This window comes from Antennarius striatus, chromosome 10, assembly GCF_040054535.1.
Source record: "Antennarius striatus isolate MH-2024 chromosome 10, ASM4005453v1, whole genome shotgun sequence".
Taxonomy (NCBI): Eukaryota; Metazoa; Chordata; class Actinopteri; order Lophiiformes; family Antennariidae; genus Antennarius; species Antennarius striatus.
In genome coordinates, this window is record NC_090785.1 from 22284737 (window position 1) to 22300680 (window position 15944).

Below are 15944 nucleotides of genomic sequence, written 5' to 3' on the forward strand. Positions count from 1 at the left end.
GGACGATATCCCTCTGACCTTTGTTCACTGCAAGCAGTACGACCCTCACATCAGATAAGGAACAACTCCCCCCAAAACCCTTTTAACAGGGGAAAATATGGATGGGAGAAACCTCAGGAAGACTGCAGAGGAGGGACCCCTCTTCCAGGAGTGGACAGACGAAGCAATAGATATCGCATGTACAGATTAACAACACAGTAATAATAACAATGACAGTAACGATAACAATAATAAATGTATGACAAAGAAACGCTGATCCATCCAGTAAAGTGAGTCACCACCATCCGATGAAGCACACAGAGGTCACCGATTGCACCACTCCAATGAAATGGAACCAGACTCCCCTAGTGGATGGTGATGCAGGTCCATTGTGTAACTTGTGATATCGCCAGCCACGGAAGCAGACAGAGGTAGTCGATTGCCGATGATCCACCACACAAAGGCCTGAGAGAGAGAACAGGAAAAGGAGGGAGAGAGATAGAGACAGCAAGGGCGAGAGTGGTGCTAGAGGGACCAAAATGGCAAAGGATTAATGGGAGACAGGGGCCTAAGTAAGAAATCCTATGGCTCATCAGCAGGACTAGGCTAAACCTAAACATTGACACTGCCCCCCCCCCCATATTAGTTATATGTTAGGGAGAAAAGATACGTTTTGAGTCTAGATTTAAAGATATCTAAGGATTGAGACTTTCTAATAGCTATAGGGAGATTATTCCACAGGAAAGGGGCACCATAGGAGAAGGCCCTCTGGTCAGCTGGCTTCTTTTTAACTCTAGGAACACACAAGAGACGTGTATTCTGAGAGCTGAGAGCCCTAATCGGAGTGTAAGGTTTAACCAGATCAGACAGATAGGCGGGAGCAAGCCCATTAATGCTTACGTACGTCAATAGAAGTACCTTAAAGTCGGATCTAACATGAATCGGGAGCCAGTGTAATGCAGCTAATACTGGGGTGATATGATAAAATTTCCTAGTTTTAGTTAATATTCTTGCTGCTGTATTCTGAACCATCTGAAGCCCCCTAGTACCAGACCGAGGCAACCCCGATAACAGAACATTGCAATAGTCAAATCTAGAGGACACAAAGGCATGAATCAGAATCTCTGCATCAGCCATAGATAGAGAGGACCTAATTTTGGAGATCTTACGTAGATTAAAGAAGGCGATCTTTGTCACCTCTTTAATATGTTGGTCAAAGGAGAGACTTTGACTGTTGAACTTTGGGTTATTAAACAGTTATCTACAGATATTGTTAGTTGTTGAAATTGGTTTCTATGTCGGGCAGGGCCAATGATTAACATGTTTTGTCTGGGTTTAGGAGCAAGAAATTGCTGGACATCCAACTATTCACAGCAGAAAGACAGGCCTCTAGTTTAATTAATTCAGATCGATCATCTGCTTTTATGGGCATGTAGAGTTGTGTGTCATCAGCATAACAATGGAAACTTATTCCAAAGCTGCGTATAATTTGACCAAGAGGTGCAACATACAGGGAGAATAACAGAGGACCAAGTACGCCATATCTGAGGTACGTCATATTTGACGTTGGAGAAGGCGGAAGTTTTATTATTGTAGGAGACACATTGTGTCCTATCAGATAGATAAGATTTTAACCAAGCAAGAGCTAACTCACAGACACCAAACTGTCTCTCCAGTCGGTCAAGGAGTATACAGTGATCTATAGTATCACACGCTGCACTAAGATTCAAAAGTAAGAGAACAGAAGTAGTATCAGAGTCCATATTTAATAGGAGATCATTTACAACTTTAGTGCTGTTTCAGTGGAATGGCGGGCCTGAAAAGTGGATTGGAACGCTTTGAAAAGGCCGCTACATGATAAATAATCTAAGAGCTGTTGAGATACTACCTTTTGTAGTACTTTAGATAAGAATTGAAGGTTAGAAACTGGTCTATAATTATTTAAAGACTCTTGATCAAGATCTGGCTTTTTAAGCAGAGGTTTAACTACGGCTGCTAATGGGAGCAACACCAGTTGCAAGAGAAAGATTAACTACATTTAACATAGTAGGGCCCAGCAATGGCCATAATTCTTTAACTAGTTTAGCTGGGAAAGGGTCTAAGAGGCATGTAGTAGGTTTAGAGGTTGAGACCAACTTTGATAATTCTTCCAGAGTTACGGTCTCAAAGTGTGTTAAAGAGACTAATTGGGTTTTAACACCCAGAGAAGGAATCACGTAGTTTAAAACACTCTCATGCCAAGAGATATATCATAATTTAGATTTTGATTTACGCCACCTGTGCTCTAAACTCCCACAGGCCCGTCTGAGAGCGCGTGTCTCCTCAATAAACCATGGCGTAGACCTACGCTGCCCTCTAATTTCAGTTTTTAGAGGTGCAACTGAGTCCAACAGACTAGAAAGAGCTGAGTTTAGGTCACTAGTGTACTTTTCAACTGATCCTGTTGCTACAGTAAAAGGAGTCAATACCTCAGGTAGAAGCTCACTAAGTTTAGATACCGTTGACAAGCCGATATGGCGAGTAGTGACTAAATCAGGAGTAATTCTATCTGGACAAGTAAAGGCTGCTTTAAAACTAATAAGTAAATGGTCAGATATCACTGACGTAAGAGGAGAGACAGTCACAGCAGTAACATTTATACCACATGATAGAATCAGATCTAGGGTGTTACCACTGGAATGAGTTGCTTCATGAACCCACTGAGTGAAACCTAACATGTCAAGGAGGGTTAAGAAAGCTTTACACAAAGAATCACTAGCCTTATTTAAATGAATATTAAAATCACCAGTCACTATGAACTCATCAGATTGAGTAATTAGATCCGAAATGATTTCACCAAATTCTTCTAAGAATAAAGAATAGGGACCAGGCGGTCTATATATTACTACAAGATGAAGTCTGCTGTTTACAGCTGTAGGCGATGGTTTTAGAGCCTCAAAAGAGGTCAAATGAATATCTAGATTAGAAGTCAGTTCAGAATAGATTTGTAAACTAATGCAACACCTCCACCCTGTTTATCAGCCCTTGCGGCATGAACAATATGTGAAATCAGGTGGTGAAGCTTCATTTAACGGTAAGAAGACATTTGGTTTTAGCCATGTTTCACATAAAGCAATCATATCCAGGCCATGCTGAAGAATTAAATTGTTCACAAGCAAGGCCTTAGATGACAATGATCTAATATTTAAAAGGCCAAATTGAAATGTGGTAGTGTCACTAACATTATTGTTAAACAGTTTAACAGCTGATGATGTATTAATCTTAACCATATGCTGTGTTTCAATGAATCTGAGAGGTACTGACCTATAAACACAATGTGATAAAAATAACTGATACTTTCAGGTATATAGTCTTGTATAACCTCATCAGGTGCTTCACTGAACAGTACATTGTCACTGGTGATAGGAGCAGAAGTGAGATTCTCGTGCGTAATGTACATTTTTAAGTCCCGGGTCCTTTTATAAAAAATCTGAGGGAGGGAGACAGTATCATTGTTACCAACTATTCCATCAGTCTGATGGTTTCCTAACGTAGACTCAGCAGCTCGGGACGGCCCCAGAAGGAAGGCAAGTTACCTAAGAAGCCTAAACCCTGTTCCCTACAGTAGCGCGCCAGTAGGTCATAGCTGTTAATCTATAAGTCTCATCATTCCTCCACACAGGCAAGAGGCCACAGACTATTACTCAATGCCGACACATCTTTGTAGCGCAGTCCAGAGCCCTAACCAAGCTATTCTTTGTTACCTCTGACTGCCGGAGCCTAATATCATTGAAGCTAGGCAGTTCAGAACACCTCTAGCACAACCCAAACAAATGTGTACAACTTTATGAACATCTTTTTTTGGACTCCAGTGATTTTTATCAACAAAACAAGTACAAACTTCAAATCTTTTTTTTTGTTTGTCTGTTTTTGTCATCATACAGTAATCCCTGTTTGGCAGATTTCTTTTATTCAACATTAAACAAGAAATTGTTATATCTTCACTGGTCATGGTTAACCCTTGAAGCTTATTCACGCTTCAAGATGCACGACTTCACTACATTACGGATTTTTAGTAGGTCGTCACCTGATCCTGTACTCGCATGCGTGCATCTCCGTGAGTCTCGGAACACAGTACACACTTTTTTTTTTTTTTTACCACAAAAGTGTTTTAAACAGTCTATAAGAGTGTGTGAAAAGGTAATACAGACACGAGGTGTTTTAGTATCAGAATGGGGAGGGTTCATAAACGTTTAAATTACCGTAAATAATAAATAGTTTGTGGCTATATCGCGGAAATTCTTTTTTCACTGGTGTTCCTGGAACGCATTAACTGCGAGTAACGAGGGATTGCTGTATATGATTAATATGCAATAGTAATGGTGTGATACCCCATATTATATTTCCTTCAGTTTTTCAGTTGCAATATTACATGTAATAGAAAAGTAGCAGACAAGTATTTCATGTCCTGCAAACACTTTCGCACAGTGAAAAATTAGTATATTTAATTAGTAAATACATTGTGTAACATTTCTGTCTTTGTGTTTGCAGGTAAAGGAAAGACTCCTCTGCGGCGAAACAATAATTTAGCGGAATCGGTTGTGGCTCGTTCAGATGAAAAAAGAGAGACGCTAGAGTGCAGCTGTGACAAGAGCTGTCAGGTGAGCAGCGAACAGATCAAGGCAGACATGAAGGCTGCTGCTGAGAACTGCAAGAAGAACAACAGTAAAGTAATCAATCCTGAGGCGGAGACCACTTCGAGGCTTAGTAGTGGGATTGTAGGGACAGCTTCACGGAGTGGAGTGAAACCGTCAACAGAATCTATTGGCAGGGTTGGATGTTCTCCCACATCCACCCATATCCAGGGTGGATGTGGGAACATGGTGGTAGGGACCGCCTACACAACAAAAACCACCTCTAGTGCTACAAGAACCAACAAGACTAGTGACTGCAAGGACAGAGCCTTTGGAGAACCATCTGGTGACGGTTGTGTGAAGGAGGCAGAGGTGGGGCCAAACTCTGGTCCTGATGGTGGGGGCAGTGTGGATGTCACAGATACGACTGTAATTCATGGATCCAGGACATCAGAACAAATGGTTAAGAGACAAAACCCCCCTTCTGGGTCGGCCTCTGCTGTTGGTTCAGACCCACAGCAGAGTCACACAAGAGACAAGGACTCTGTTCGTAGACGACCTTTGACCCGATCTTGTACTCGTATGTCTTCCGTGTCCCTGATGCCTGAGACAGGTAAGGTTCAAGTTAGAAACACAAAAGACTAATGATCAAGTTTTGTTTAGGAACTCAGTAAGTCTTGTGGTTTCATGTTAGTGAACATCAAGTTAAATTAAGATTTGTAATCTAGCATATTTTTGCTGTTGAATGCAATTCTTTATCAGTCAGCTACCTACAGAACTGGCATACCTCAGTGAATAAATTAGTAGCACCCTTTAGCTAGAACTCTTGGTCAATCACACATGGGCACGCCCCAATTTGCCATGACTTTCACATGTGAGTGTATATAAAACAGACCACAGGTTCAGAGACATCTTTGTTCTTCAAATATTATTATTATTATATTATTATTGAGGTGCAAGCACCAAAGATACAAGACATTTATATTTTACAGTACAGACAGTTGGGTATAATAAAATGACTCCACAGTGCCCCCATTACAATTCATTGACTGAAATCTGATGCTGTGTTAAGCACAAGACAATCAAAAAACTTGTTGGTGCCATAACCTAAACCAATAGTAAGTTGGCCAACTTGAATCAGAATTTTATTTTCTCTTCTGTGTTTTGGAATTTCTTCTTCTTCTCCTTTCTGCTTTTCCCTTCAGGGGTCTCCACAGCGAATCAGTGTCCTCCATCTAGCCCTGTCTTCTGCATCCTCTTCTCTCACACCAACTACCTTCATGTCCTCTTTCATTACATCCATAAACCTCCTCTTTGGTCTTCCTCTAGGCCTCCTGCCTGGCAGTTCAAAACTCAGCATCCTTCTACCAACATGTCCAAACCATCTCAGTCTGGCCCATCTGACTTTATCTCCAGAACCTCTAACATGTGCTGTCCCTCTGATGTACTCATTCCTGAGCATTGGAAGTATTTGGAATTTCTACCTATTAACACCAAACTTGGACAGTCTCTACAAAATGAAGACATAAAGTTATCAAAATAAGCATATATTTCTAAAAAGGTGTGGCCAGAGTGGTTTGGCAGATTTCTTTTATTCACCAGTAAACAAGAAGTTGTTATATCTTTGCTATTCATGGTTAACACCTAAGAATCCACACCCATTTATTGTTAAAGGAAAACTATGTGGTTTATAACACATACAAAGACACAGACACATGGAACAAGGACATGTACTTGTTACAATGGTGTCAGCATGGATTCTGTCTTTACTGTGGTTATCAGCTAGAATCAGCTGGACCGTGTCAAAAGACCTTAAGACCTCGATGATACTTTACTGTGACGATGGTTCGTCAACCGCTGGCAGATAGTAAAGCTGTGGCCTCTTAGAAAAGATGATGTTGAACCAAAACAAGATTCATATGTTGAATAAAAGTCCCACCACATACAATAATATTCACTTGTAGTGAGACAGTGACCTGCTGGCACATACAAATGCTGTCATTTGTGTGATTAAGTTCATTTTATCTAAAGTGTTCATAGGACAGTCATTGCTGTATAGCCAAAGAGGAGGTTGATTACTAGGGGCTGTTTACTGCCACTGGGATGTAAGGAAAAATGTTATCTGCTAATATCTAAGTTCCATTTATTTAAGAAAAAAATGCATTGTAAGTTCTATTTTTACTATTTAAAGGTGATTTCTTGGCACTCAAGGACACCGTACAGACATACACAAAGTCCATTGAAAGAATCAACAATAAAAATAGATAAAATCAATCAAAGAGCGACAGGGTTAGCTGGAATAGGAAGCCTTAAACAGATGTGTTTTGAGTTGTGCTTTGAAGTGGGGGAGTGAATCGATGTTCTCAGTTGGGGTAACAAGTTGCTGTTGTTGTTAGTGAGTGGGATATGTGAACATTTAGTTCTCAAAGTGAATGTGTTAGAATCAGGAAATAAATGGAGAAATAGTAAAGACTTAAAGACAAGTTATGATGATCCAGGCAGAAATTTTAAAACTGCAGCTCTTGTGGGGTGTTCCCAGTTTGTAGCTGTCAGTATTCATCAATAGTGGTCCAGAAAAAGAAAACCAGTGAAACGACCTAGAGCAGGCCACAATGTGTTGTAATGTTTGGGCCAGGAGTAGAAGGTAGATGGAGTGTTTGTTTGAAGTTAAATAAATGACATGTAAAAGTGTAGGTTTTTATGTTTTGAATGTTACAACCAGCTCCACCTGAGTCAATGTCTCAGTTTCTCACGCAGCCCTCCTGTATCCCTGTCTCACAATTCACTCTGACAATCTCAGACTCTAAGTTTGGTCATTTTGTCCTTTTTTAACAGAATTTTGGCCTACGTTACTGTAAACTTATATTTCTTAATCCATATGAGGTCGAACACTTAACTACTCTGTTCTGTCTTAGTGACTTTTTTTGTGATACATGCATATTTCCTTGATTCAAACTCAACTTCTCTTAGGATGAAGATGGCACACATCATGAACTATTGTCTCTGCTTTGATTTAATGTTCCCTACCTCTCTGGTGGGCTCAGAACCAGCCTCAAAAAGTGTTCACCTCTGCATTGAGATTGTTGCACAACTACAACAGTTTTCAAATAAATCAGGACAGAAACAACAGCAGAGAGGAGAAGTGCAATGCTTCAGTAAACGCTTGATTGTTACATGTGATAACGTAGTTGGTGAGCGATATCCTCTCAAGAGTCATTAACAAGTAAGAATAGAGATTTATCAGTTCGTGAAATTAGTGATTTTTCAGAGGATATTACTACAGGACTCTTGTTTATAAAAAGTGATTATACAAAGGTATTACTGTTATACAAACAGTGAACACTACTAAATATACTTTGATTAAAATTAATATTTTTACTGTTAATGATTTAAAGACCTTTCAAGAGCCAGGCCTCGTGTAGGAATGAGGAGGAAACGAATGACTGATAAATCAACCAGCACCTCAGACCCGGTGACTGAGGATGACCATGTACAGGTACACATACATCATCTCATTTGTTTTCACTTTGATAATTGAGTTTTAGAGCTACTGTCTATCAGTGTTGAATGTGTTATTAATTATGTGTATTGGTTTTTTTAGTGTCATTGCAATACACTGATGCTTTTCCTTTTTCAGATTTTGTCTCTGAAGAGCAAGAACCTTGTTGGCATCACACTGACCAACTGTGGAATCACTGACCTGGTCCTCAAAGACTGCCCCAAAATGATGTTTATTCATGGTAAGAGCCAAATAAAGACACAAATAATGTACTTCATGACTTTTTGATGTTTCCCAGATATTTTTTGAAAATTTTTTCGCATTAAATGCGTAGTAATGAACAAAATGCTTTACTTGACACTAATAAAACATTTTACTCAAGTAACTAGAGTAAGTGTGTGGGATATTTTGCTACCAGTTTAAAGCTGAAGCAGAAATAGGGCAGCAAATACCTCTTCAGATGTCACAATCCTGAAGAAAACCTCTTCAAAATCTTCCCCTCTGGTCAGCAGAGGATCCTCTCAACCAAAATTGCATACACGAACAGTTACTGCTCTGTTACTCAAAGTAATCGTCACAGATTGTAATTTCATAACATAAAATTGTGGAAAAACCATATCACATATTCCTTGCTTTCTCTAAAGTTCCAAAATATCATCAACCTCATTTTCACTGCTAGTTCTCTTGTAATTTTATCTTTTTTCATTCTTTGTTTCTGTGCTCAAACATGGACAATAAAGCTGATTTTGATTCTATTCTCACACAAGCCACAGAGGAAAAAATGCGTTGCTGATCTTTAACTGTTGTTGGGTAGCCCAGTAATATCAAATTAACTTTGGGATCTGAAGAACACTTTTATATACAGTCAGGTCCATAAATATCGGGGCATCGACACAATTCTCATTGTTTTGCTTCTATACACAACCACAATGGCTTTGAAATTAAATTAACCAGATGTAACTGTAGACATTCGCCTTTCAGTCAAATCAACTGTTTGGAACATTCTTAAAAAGAAAGATCACACCAAAAGACCTACAAAACTACACATGAAACAACTGACAAAAGAAATAGGTTGGCTTCTGAAGTGTTTCTGGTAGTTTTATCTGCTTATATTCAACCAAGTGCTTCAGAACTCATTGTGCAGCACTTCATAGTACAGAGGGACAATGACCAAACATACTCCAAAAACATCCAAAGAGTCACTAAATGTGGAATGTTAAGAGATGGCCAAGCCAATCACCTGAACTGAATCCGATGGAGCATGCATTTCACTTTTTGAAGACAAAACTTTATTCATGTATTGTATTTAATTTAGTTGAAAGGAACAGTGTATAGTTCAAACAAAACTACACCAGATTGTAGCGTCATGATAAACTGTAGTCTCTTGGCACAGCACAAATAAAACAACATACAAGAATAATCAAAACATAATAGTCACGATGTAATGTAAAGACTGAATAATAAAGGAACAAATACTGATGCTTGAGGAACCCCCATAGGACCTTTAGTCTAAGTGGCCTATGCATCACAAACTTTGACACTTTGCCTCCTGTTTGATAAATATGCGGACGTCCAAGCCAGAGCTCTAAGATAAGAGTTAAATTTAAAGAGTTTCGATGATAAGACATTGTGGTTAACTGTATCCAATGCTATACGCAGGTCTAAAAATACAGAGCCAGCTACTCTTCCTTTGTTGAGCCATGATTTGATTTGCTCTTTTAAACGTAGGGAGGCAGTCTGGGTAGAATGATTGCATCCAACACACAGCGGCGTCAACAGAAGAATTAGTAGGACAGACGAATGAAGGGACAAGGTTTTCACATACTTTCTTTCTCTCCCACTGTATATAAAATGCTCAAAAAAATTTGAGGAACGCTTTTTAATCAGAGTATAGCAACCTATCAGTCAAACTTCTGGGATATTGATCTGGTCAGTGAAGTAGCAGAGAGAGGTTGTCAATCAACCAGGTTGAGGCCACTGATACTTTTTTCCTCCTCATCTCTTTTGGTTGTTTTTTTACTGACTGACTTTCTACTGCTGTAGTTTTTCATTTGGCTTGGATCAACATCTCCGTTGATATCATGGTGCGTTACCTGGGCGCTACAGAGGTAGTCCAACTCCTCTGGGATGGCACATCAATACATGCCGTTGCAAGAAGGTTTGCTGTGTCTCCCAGCACAGTCTCAAGAGCATGGTGGAGATTCCAGGAGACAGGTAGTTACTCCAGGAGAGCTGGACAGGGCCGTAGAAGGTCCTTAAACCCTCAGCAGGATCGGTGTCTGCTCCTTTGTGCAAGGAGGAACAAGATGAGCTCTGCCAGAGCCCTACAACATGACCTGCAGCAGGCCACTGGTGTGAATGTTTTTGACCAAACAATCAGGAACAGGCTCCATGAGGGTGGCCTGAGGGCCCGGCGTCCTGTAGTGGGCCCTGTGCTCACTGCCCAGCACCGTAGAGCACGATTGGCATTTGCTCAAGAACACCAGAATTGTCAACTACGCCACTGGTGCCCTGTGCTCTTCACCGACGAGAGCAAGTTCAGCCTGAGCTGAGAATTTGTGTGGCACGTTTGGGGGCCACACTAACTCATTTTGAGTTGTTACAATAACATTTTGGCAAAATGGACCAGTCTGCTGCATTTCAATTTTTCACTTTCATTTTTGGGGTGTCTTTAACTTCTCCCTTTTGTAGGGTGAACTTTTTTATTTCTATCAAATTATGTGGCATCATTTTGTTACGAACACATCACCTGCTTATTATCAGAAATGACATTCAAGATGATAAGATTTTTACCGTTTAGATCTGATGTGCTTTCAGAGTGATCCTCTAATTTTTTTGAGCAGTGTGCTTGTTTTGATTCTGAGAAAACTCTTGGTATATACAGTATATTTTTCTCGACCATATATTTAGAGCCCTCTGTATTGAATCACTCTTTCAATAATGTGCAAAAATTATGCCATGGATGTTTTACAACATGACTTTTTACTGCAATTTACTGCAGATCCAGTTACCTGTAATGTTAAAAGGGATTCAAACAACTTTGTGTAGTTTTAAAAACACAACTCTGTTTTCTGACCCAGAATACATTCATTCACAAACTGCTCTTGTACTTTGTGCCATCAATCTCTGTAGCCACCAGATGCCGAGTGTTGAAGCAGCTACGAGTAGAAAGTGCACCCATAGTGAACAGGTTTGATTATGCACAGTGTAAGAAACTGGACATGGAGCAGGTCCTGGATCAGATACTGAGAATGCCTCCTGAACGGAACCGTATTATCTACATGCGCCCTATGCACCAGGTTGGTAATCTGTGATGTCTTTTTTGCTTCTTTCATAACTGATATAAAAATGTGCACTATTTAAAGAGATTTTAGCACCACACACTTTTGTAAACAGTTTGTCTTGGTCTCCCATATGGAACCATCATTTTCATTTGTGGCTGATGAAGCTGAGGAAATCATCTCTGCAAAATATCTGCTTTTTCTGGTGATCTTCTGCTTGCATGTCAGTCTGAAGTTCAGTCCTGGGGCAACAAACAAAACGCAAGTGGAATTATGTAGATGTTTATCCATTACTTAATTCAAGATACAAATAAATGACATCAAAATCAGGCAATCAGTTTCCGCAAATCAATCACCAGATCAGGGATTATTTTATTGTTTCCAACCCACCAACTCACTTTATTCATTCATTCATTCACTCATGGTCATTCAGACCACTTGCATAATATGAATGAAACCTCATTCCCTTGGATTCTATGCTCATTTTAAGGATTAAATGGAACAAAATAAAGGGGGTGGAGACACGCATGGTTCCCTGTGGAACCCCCATGCTGCAGATCACCACTGATAACTAATAGTCCACATTTGAACATACTTCTGTCAAGTACAGCAATTGTTGATCCAGCTCACAAGGCGGGAGTCCACAGCCATGGTGGGCAGTTTTTCCTGCATTAGCTGTTGATGGTTGGTGTTAATGGTGCTCGAGAAGTGGAAAAAGTGCACCCTAACAGTACAGCCCCTGATGTCCTGGTAGGAGAGCACATGGTTATTTGAACAGATACAGCAACATAATTGTGCATAGTAGTTTTATAAAGCAGGAGAACTAGGCCCTTTCAGGACGCTGAGCTTCCAATGTGAGCAGTTCAACAGTCTGGCTGTGTCTGAATGGAAGCTGTGTTTTAGTCTGCATGTTTTAGACCCAATGTGGCACAGCTGCCTTCCAGTGAACAGGGGCCAAGTCTATGCGGCCCCATGCTCCGCCAAGCATCCACCTCGCCACCAGGTGGTGATCATTTAGCAGCTACGCCCCTCTTTTTACCAGAATGTACAAGATGCGCTGTTGAAGATCCGGTACAACAACACAGTTTAGAGCTAGCCCCTTCCTCTTCCAACATGACTGTGGACCAGTGCAGTCCATGAACTTGACTGGCCTGCAGAGTTCTGACCTCAACCCCCGAGTTGGTGTTGTCATGTGTCCCATGACAAGTTCATTCCAATTTGAATACAATAAAACAAACAAAAGCGCTTTCAATTTTTTTGTTCATTTACCAGTTTAATAGATTTCATTGGAACAAATACCAAATGTAGTATTGAAAACGTTTTTATTTTTGTTTTCTGTTAAGGTTTGTCTCGCAGTGAAATCAACTGTCTTGCTAACCCACTGTATGTCATGTCTCATCCTTCATTCTCTTTGCCCTCAGTGGGACTCTACATTTATGTAATCCTGTCTTCCTCTTCTATCCTCAGATTGACTCAGTGGCACTGGAGCGTCAGCTCTTCCAGGGGCCTTATCCTTATCACATTGCTGTAGTGCATGAGTTCAGCAACCCTCCAAATATACGCAATAAGGTTCGCATTCGCAGCTGGATGGACACGATAGCCAACATCAGCCAGTGAGTACTGTGTCTGATGACAGTCGTTACCGACCAAACAGTGCAACGTTGACTGTTTAACACATTTTATTTTCTTGGATACTTTTCTAAGATATAGTTTTGAATAAACACGTTATTATTTTTGCCCTGTTGACAGCAAGGTTAAAAATCTCGCTTATTTTAGGGATCGTACGGCAAGTTGTCTGAAGATTTCATCTTGAAGAATAGAGCAAAGACTAGGGAGTAGCCAATGAAAGAAAATCCCATCATGATCCGATGTAATTGGTATCATTCCAACAGTTTGAGATTTGGGATAATAAATCCATTGGAACGAGTTAATAATCAATCTTTAATACGTTTAATACTATCTAGATTAACAAGGCATTGTGTATGGGTTTTCAATATTTTTACACTACTGTATATACCGTTTCTTGTAGAATGTTGGCATGCTATTTTGAGTCACGTGTCGAAGTGGTGTTACGTTGGCTTTGTGATCAATGTTAAAAAATAAAGATGGCTCAGGGAAGGGCAGAGACATGGAGAAGGTTCTTCAGTGTAGCGTTATAGTACAATCTTTGTAAGAAAAAAAAATGGGGGTAAAGATAAGGTATAATGATCTTTGTGTGTCTCTGTCTGACTCTTAGAGAGCTAATCAAGTATGAGTTCTTCCCAGAGGCCACCAGAACAGACGATGATGTGACAAGGTATCCCAGATACCCCTGGGGTCGGGACATCTATACACTGGATGGTAATAAAAGTCATATTTACATAGACCTTTATTGGTTTATAGTTTACCACCGAACATAGGCCTACAAAAACCTCCATTCATCTATCCAACAGTCTCAGCAGAAACGACCATACTTCACTCTCCCCAGACACCTCTTCCAGTTCTTGCGGGGGAATCCTGAGGTTCCCAGGCCATCTTGGGAACACCCCAGGATTATATTGTCTTTGTACGGAGCCCCTTATAGGACATGGAGAGAGAAAAAAATGAAGGTCTATCTTTGCGAGATCTCCCAATAACTTTTGTGGGATCTCGTAAAGCTACAGATATACTTCCGGGCCGTTTTGACTCTGTGGAGAAAAAACAATGGAGGACACCGATCCCCTTGCAGTGAGAATACTTTTCAAATGTCTGGCTTACACAAAAAATTGTGCCACCTACCAAGCACGACTTGAATGTCCTTATATTTTAGGCCAATTTCAAAATAAAATGCAATAAACCGCTCATATGGGTGGGTGTCCTTCATTGTTTTTTCTCCATAACGCCAAAATGGCCCAGAAGTATATATATAACTGTAGCTTTGCAGGATCTCGCAAAGATGGACCTTTATTTTTTTCTCTCCATGTCCCCTAAGGGGCTTCGTATCTTTCATTTGCTTTGAAAAATAAAAAATGGTTTGTTCTTCAGAATCACTAAAGCTACTCTTAAAAGTGTTTGTTCAATGGTTTTACTGTTCAGGAATGGTGGATGGTGCTCCCTACAGCATGATAACGGATTTCCCTTGGCTCAGGACTCTGAGAGCTGCAGATCCCAACAGCTATGCCCGCTATGACTTTGAGGACGATGAAAGCAGTGAGTGAATTCCATCTTTTTTCCTATTTAAGTCACACTCCCTGAACGTAAGTGATTCCTTTTTTTACCATAGTCCCAAGCAATATAAAGCTTTAAGTACTTGACATGTTTTCTGTAATTGCTATGTGTTAGCCACCATCTATGCCCCACGGCGCAAAGGCCAGCTCTCAGCCGACATCTGTATGGAGACCATTGGGGAGGAGATCTCAGAGCGCCGACAGAGGAAAAGAGGAGTGTTCCAGAGAGTGGTGGTGCTTTTCCTCCATCACTGTGACACGTCAGGGGAACCTGTGGATGATGACTATGTCTAGACTCCATAAAACTCCTTTGTTCATCAACTCAAACAGGATCTCAGACAGTCCTGCTGCAGTGCCTGGGCTCCTGACTGTGACGACGCTTGACAGAGTTGTCGTCTGTTGTGCAATCTGCGGGTCAGAGTTGTCTTGACTTCCGTTGTCCAGGGGACTCAAAACCCATTATACTGAGGGCACTTTGCAAAAACTCGTGAAATGAATGTTCACTGTTGTGACATGATTCAGTAGACTGAAGTTTTCAGCCTTTCTATCTACTTCTTTGTGTTATTTACAGTTTGAGTGTCACCATGAGGAAGTTTGTGAAAAAAGCCTTTTCTAAATAAAAGTCAGGCTCTTTCTGCTGTTGAGGCATGATTGACAGCCCAAACCAGTTTCTTTTAATCTATCTGCTTATTGGTGCTTGACCTGAGAACACATGCATAGAAATAATCTGATCATCTCTGTCCAGTCATTTTCGTACTCTGGACCAGCCTCCATACCAATGTCAAAGAAAAAATGTTTTGTTTTAAATTATTCCATCTCTGCTAACTTTGCCATCACCACGTCTCACTTATCAAACTAAATCATTTTGATTCAATAACTAGGTCCTGTAAGTTCTAGGTTTTTCTATGTAATCAGGGAAGGGAGTGGAATAAAGATTTGGAAAAGATTCTGAGTTGAATTTAACATGTAAAAGAAAAATGTCTGAAGTGTTTGCAGGTTGAATGGCCTGAAAATGATCCAAGTCCAGTCTTCTCTATTGACTTCTACAGATGTCATGAATTATATGCTTCCATTGTATTCATAAGGAAAAACTATTTCACATACTGAAAATTTTGAAAAAAGAAAAAAGGGGTAAATAGTTGAAAATATAGTTTTTCTTACATGTCTGTTCTTTTTCTGCCACGAAATTTATTATCCATCCATCTTCCACCACTTATCCGTAGTCGCAGGGGCAGCAGCTTCAACAGGGAGCCCCAAACTTCCCTTTCCCCGGCCACATCCACCAGCTGTGACTGGGGGATCCCAAGGCGTTCCCAGGCCAGTTTTGAGATATAATCCCTCCACCTGGTCCTGGGTCTGCCCCGAGGTCTCCTCCCAGCTGGACGTG

The 15944-nt window shown here is 40.4% G+C and overlaps 1 protein-coding gene across 2 annotated transcripts in view; it reads left to right on the top strand.

The window, feature by feature from the left end:
* The window catches only part of fbxo38 (F-box protein 38), a 44336-nt gene extending 28833 nt beyond the window's left edge, over positions 1-15503 (top strand). The window contains exons 14-21 of one of the 2 annotated variants that reach the window (XM_068325449.1): positions 4510-5205; positions 7988-8088; positions 8230-8332; positions 11224-11390; positions 12840-12985; positions 13609-13712; positions 14427-14540; positions 14673-15503. In XM_068325449.1, the coding sequence (XP_068181550.1) occupies positions 4510-5205; positions 7988-8088; positions 8230-8332; positions 11224-11390; positions 12840-12985; positions 13609-13712; positions 14427-14540; positions 14673-14851 (1610 nt within the window). In that variant the 3' untranslated portion in view covers positions 14852-15503. Of the gene's footprint in view, positions 1-4509; positions 5206-7987; positions 8089-8229; positions 8333-9819; positions 9919-11223; positions 11391-12839; positions 12986-13608; positions 13713-14426; positions 14541-14672 lie in introns of those variants that run through there. The other variant, XM_068325450.1, reaches the window with a different exon arrangement.
* Positions 15504-15944: the final 441 nt, after the last annotated feature.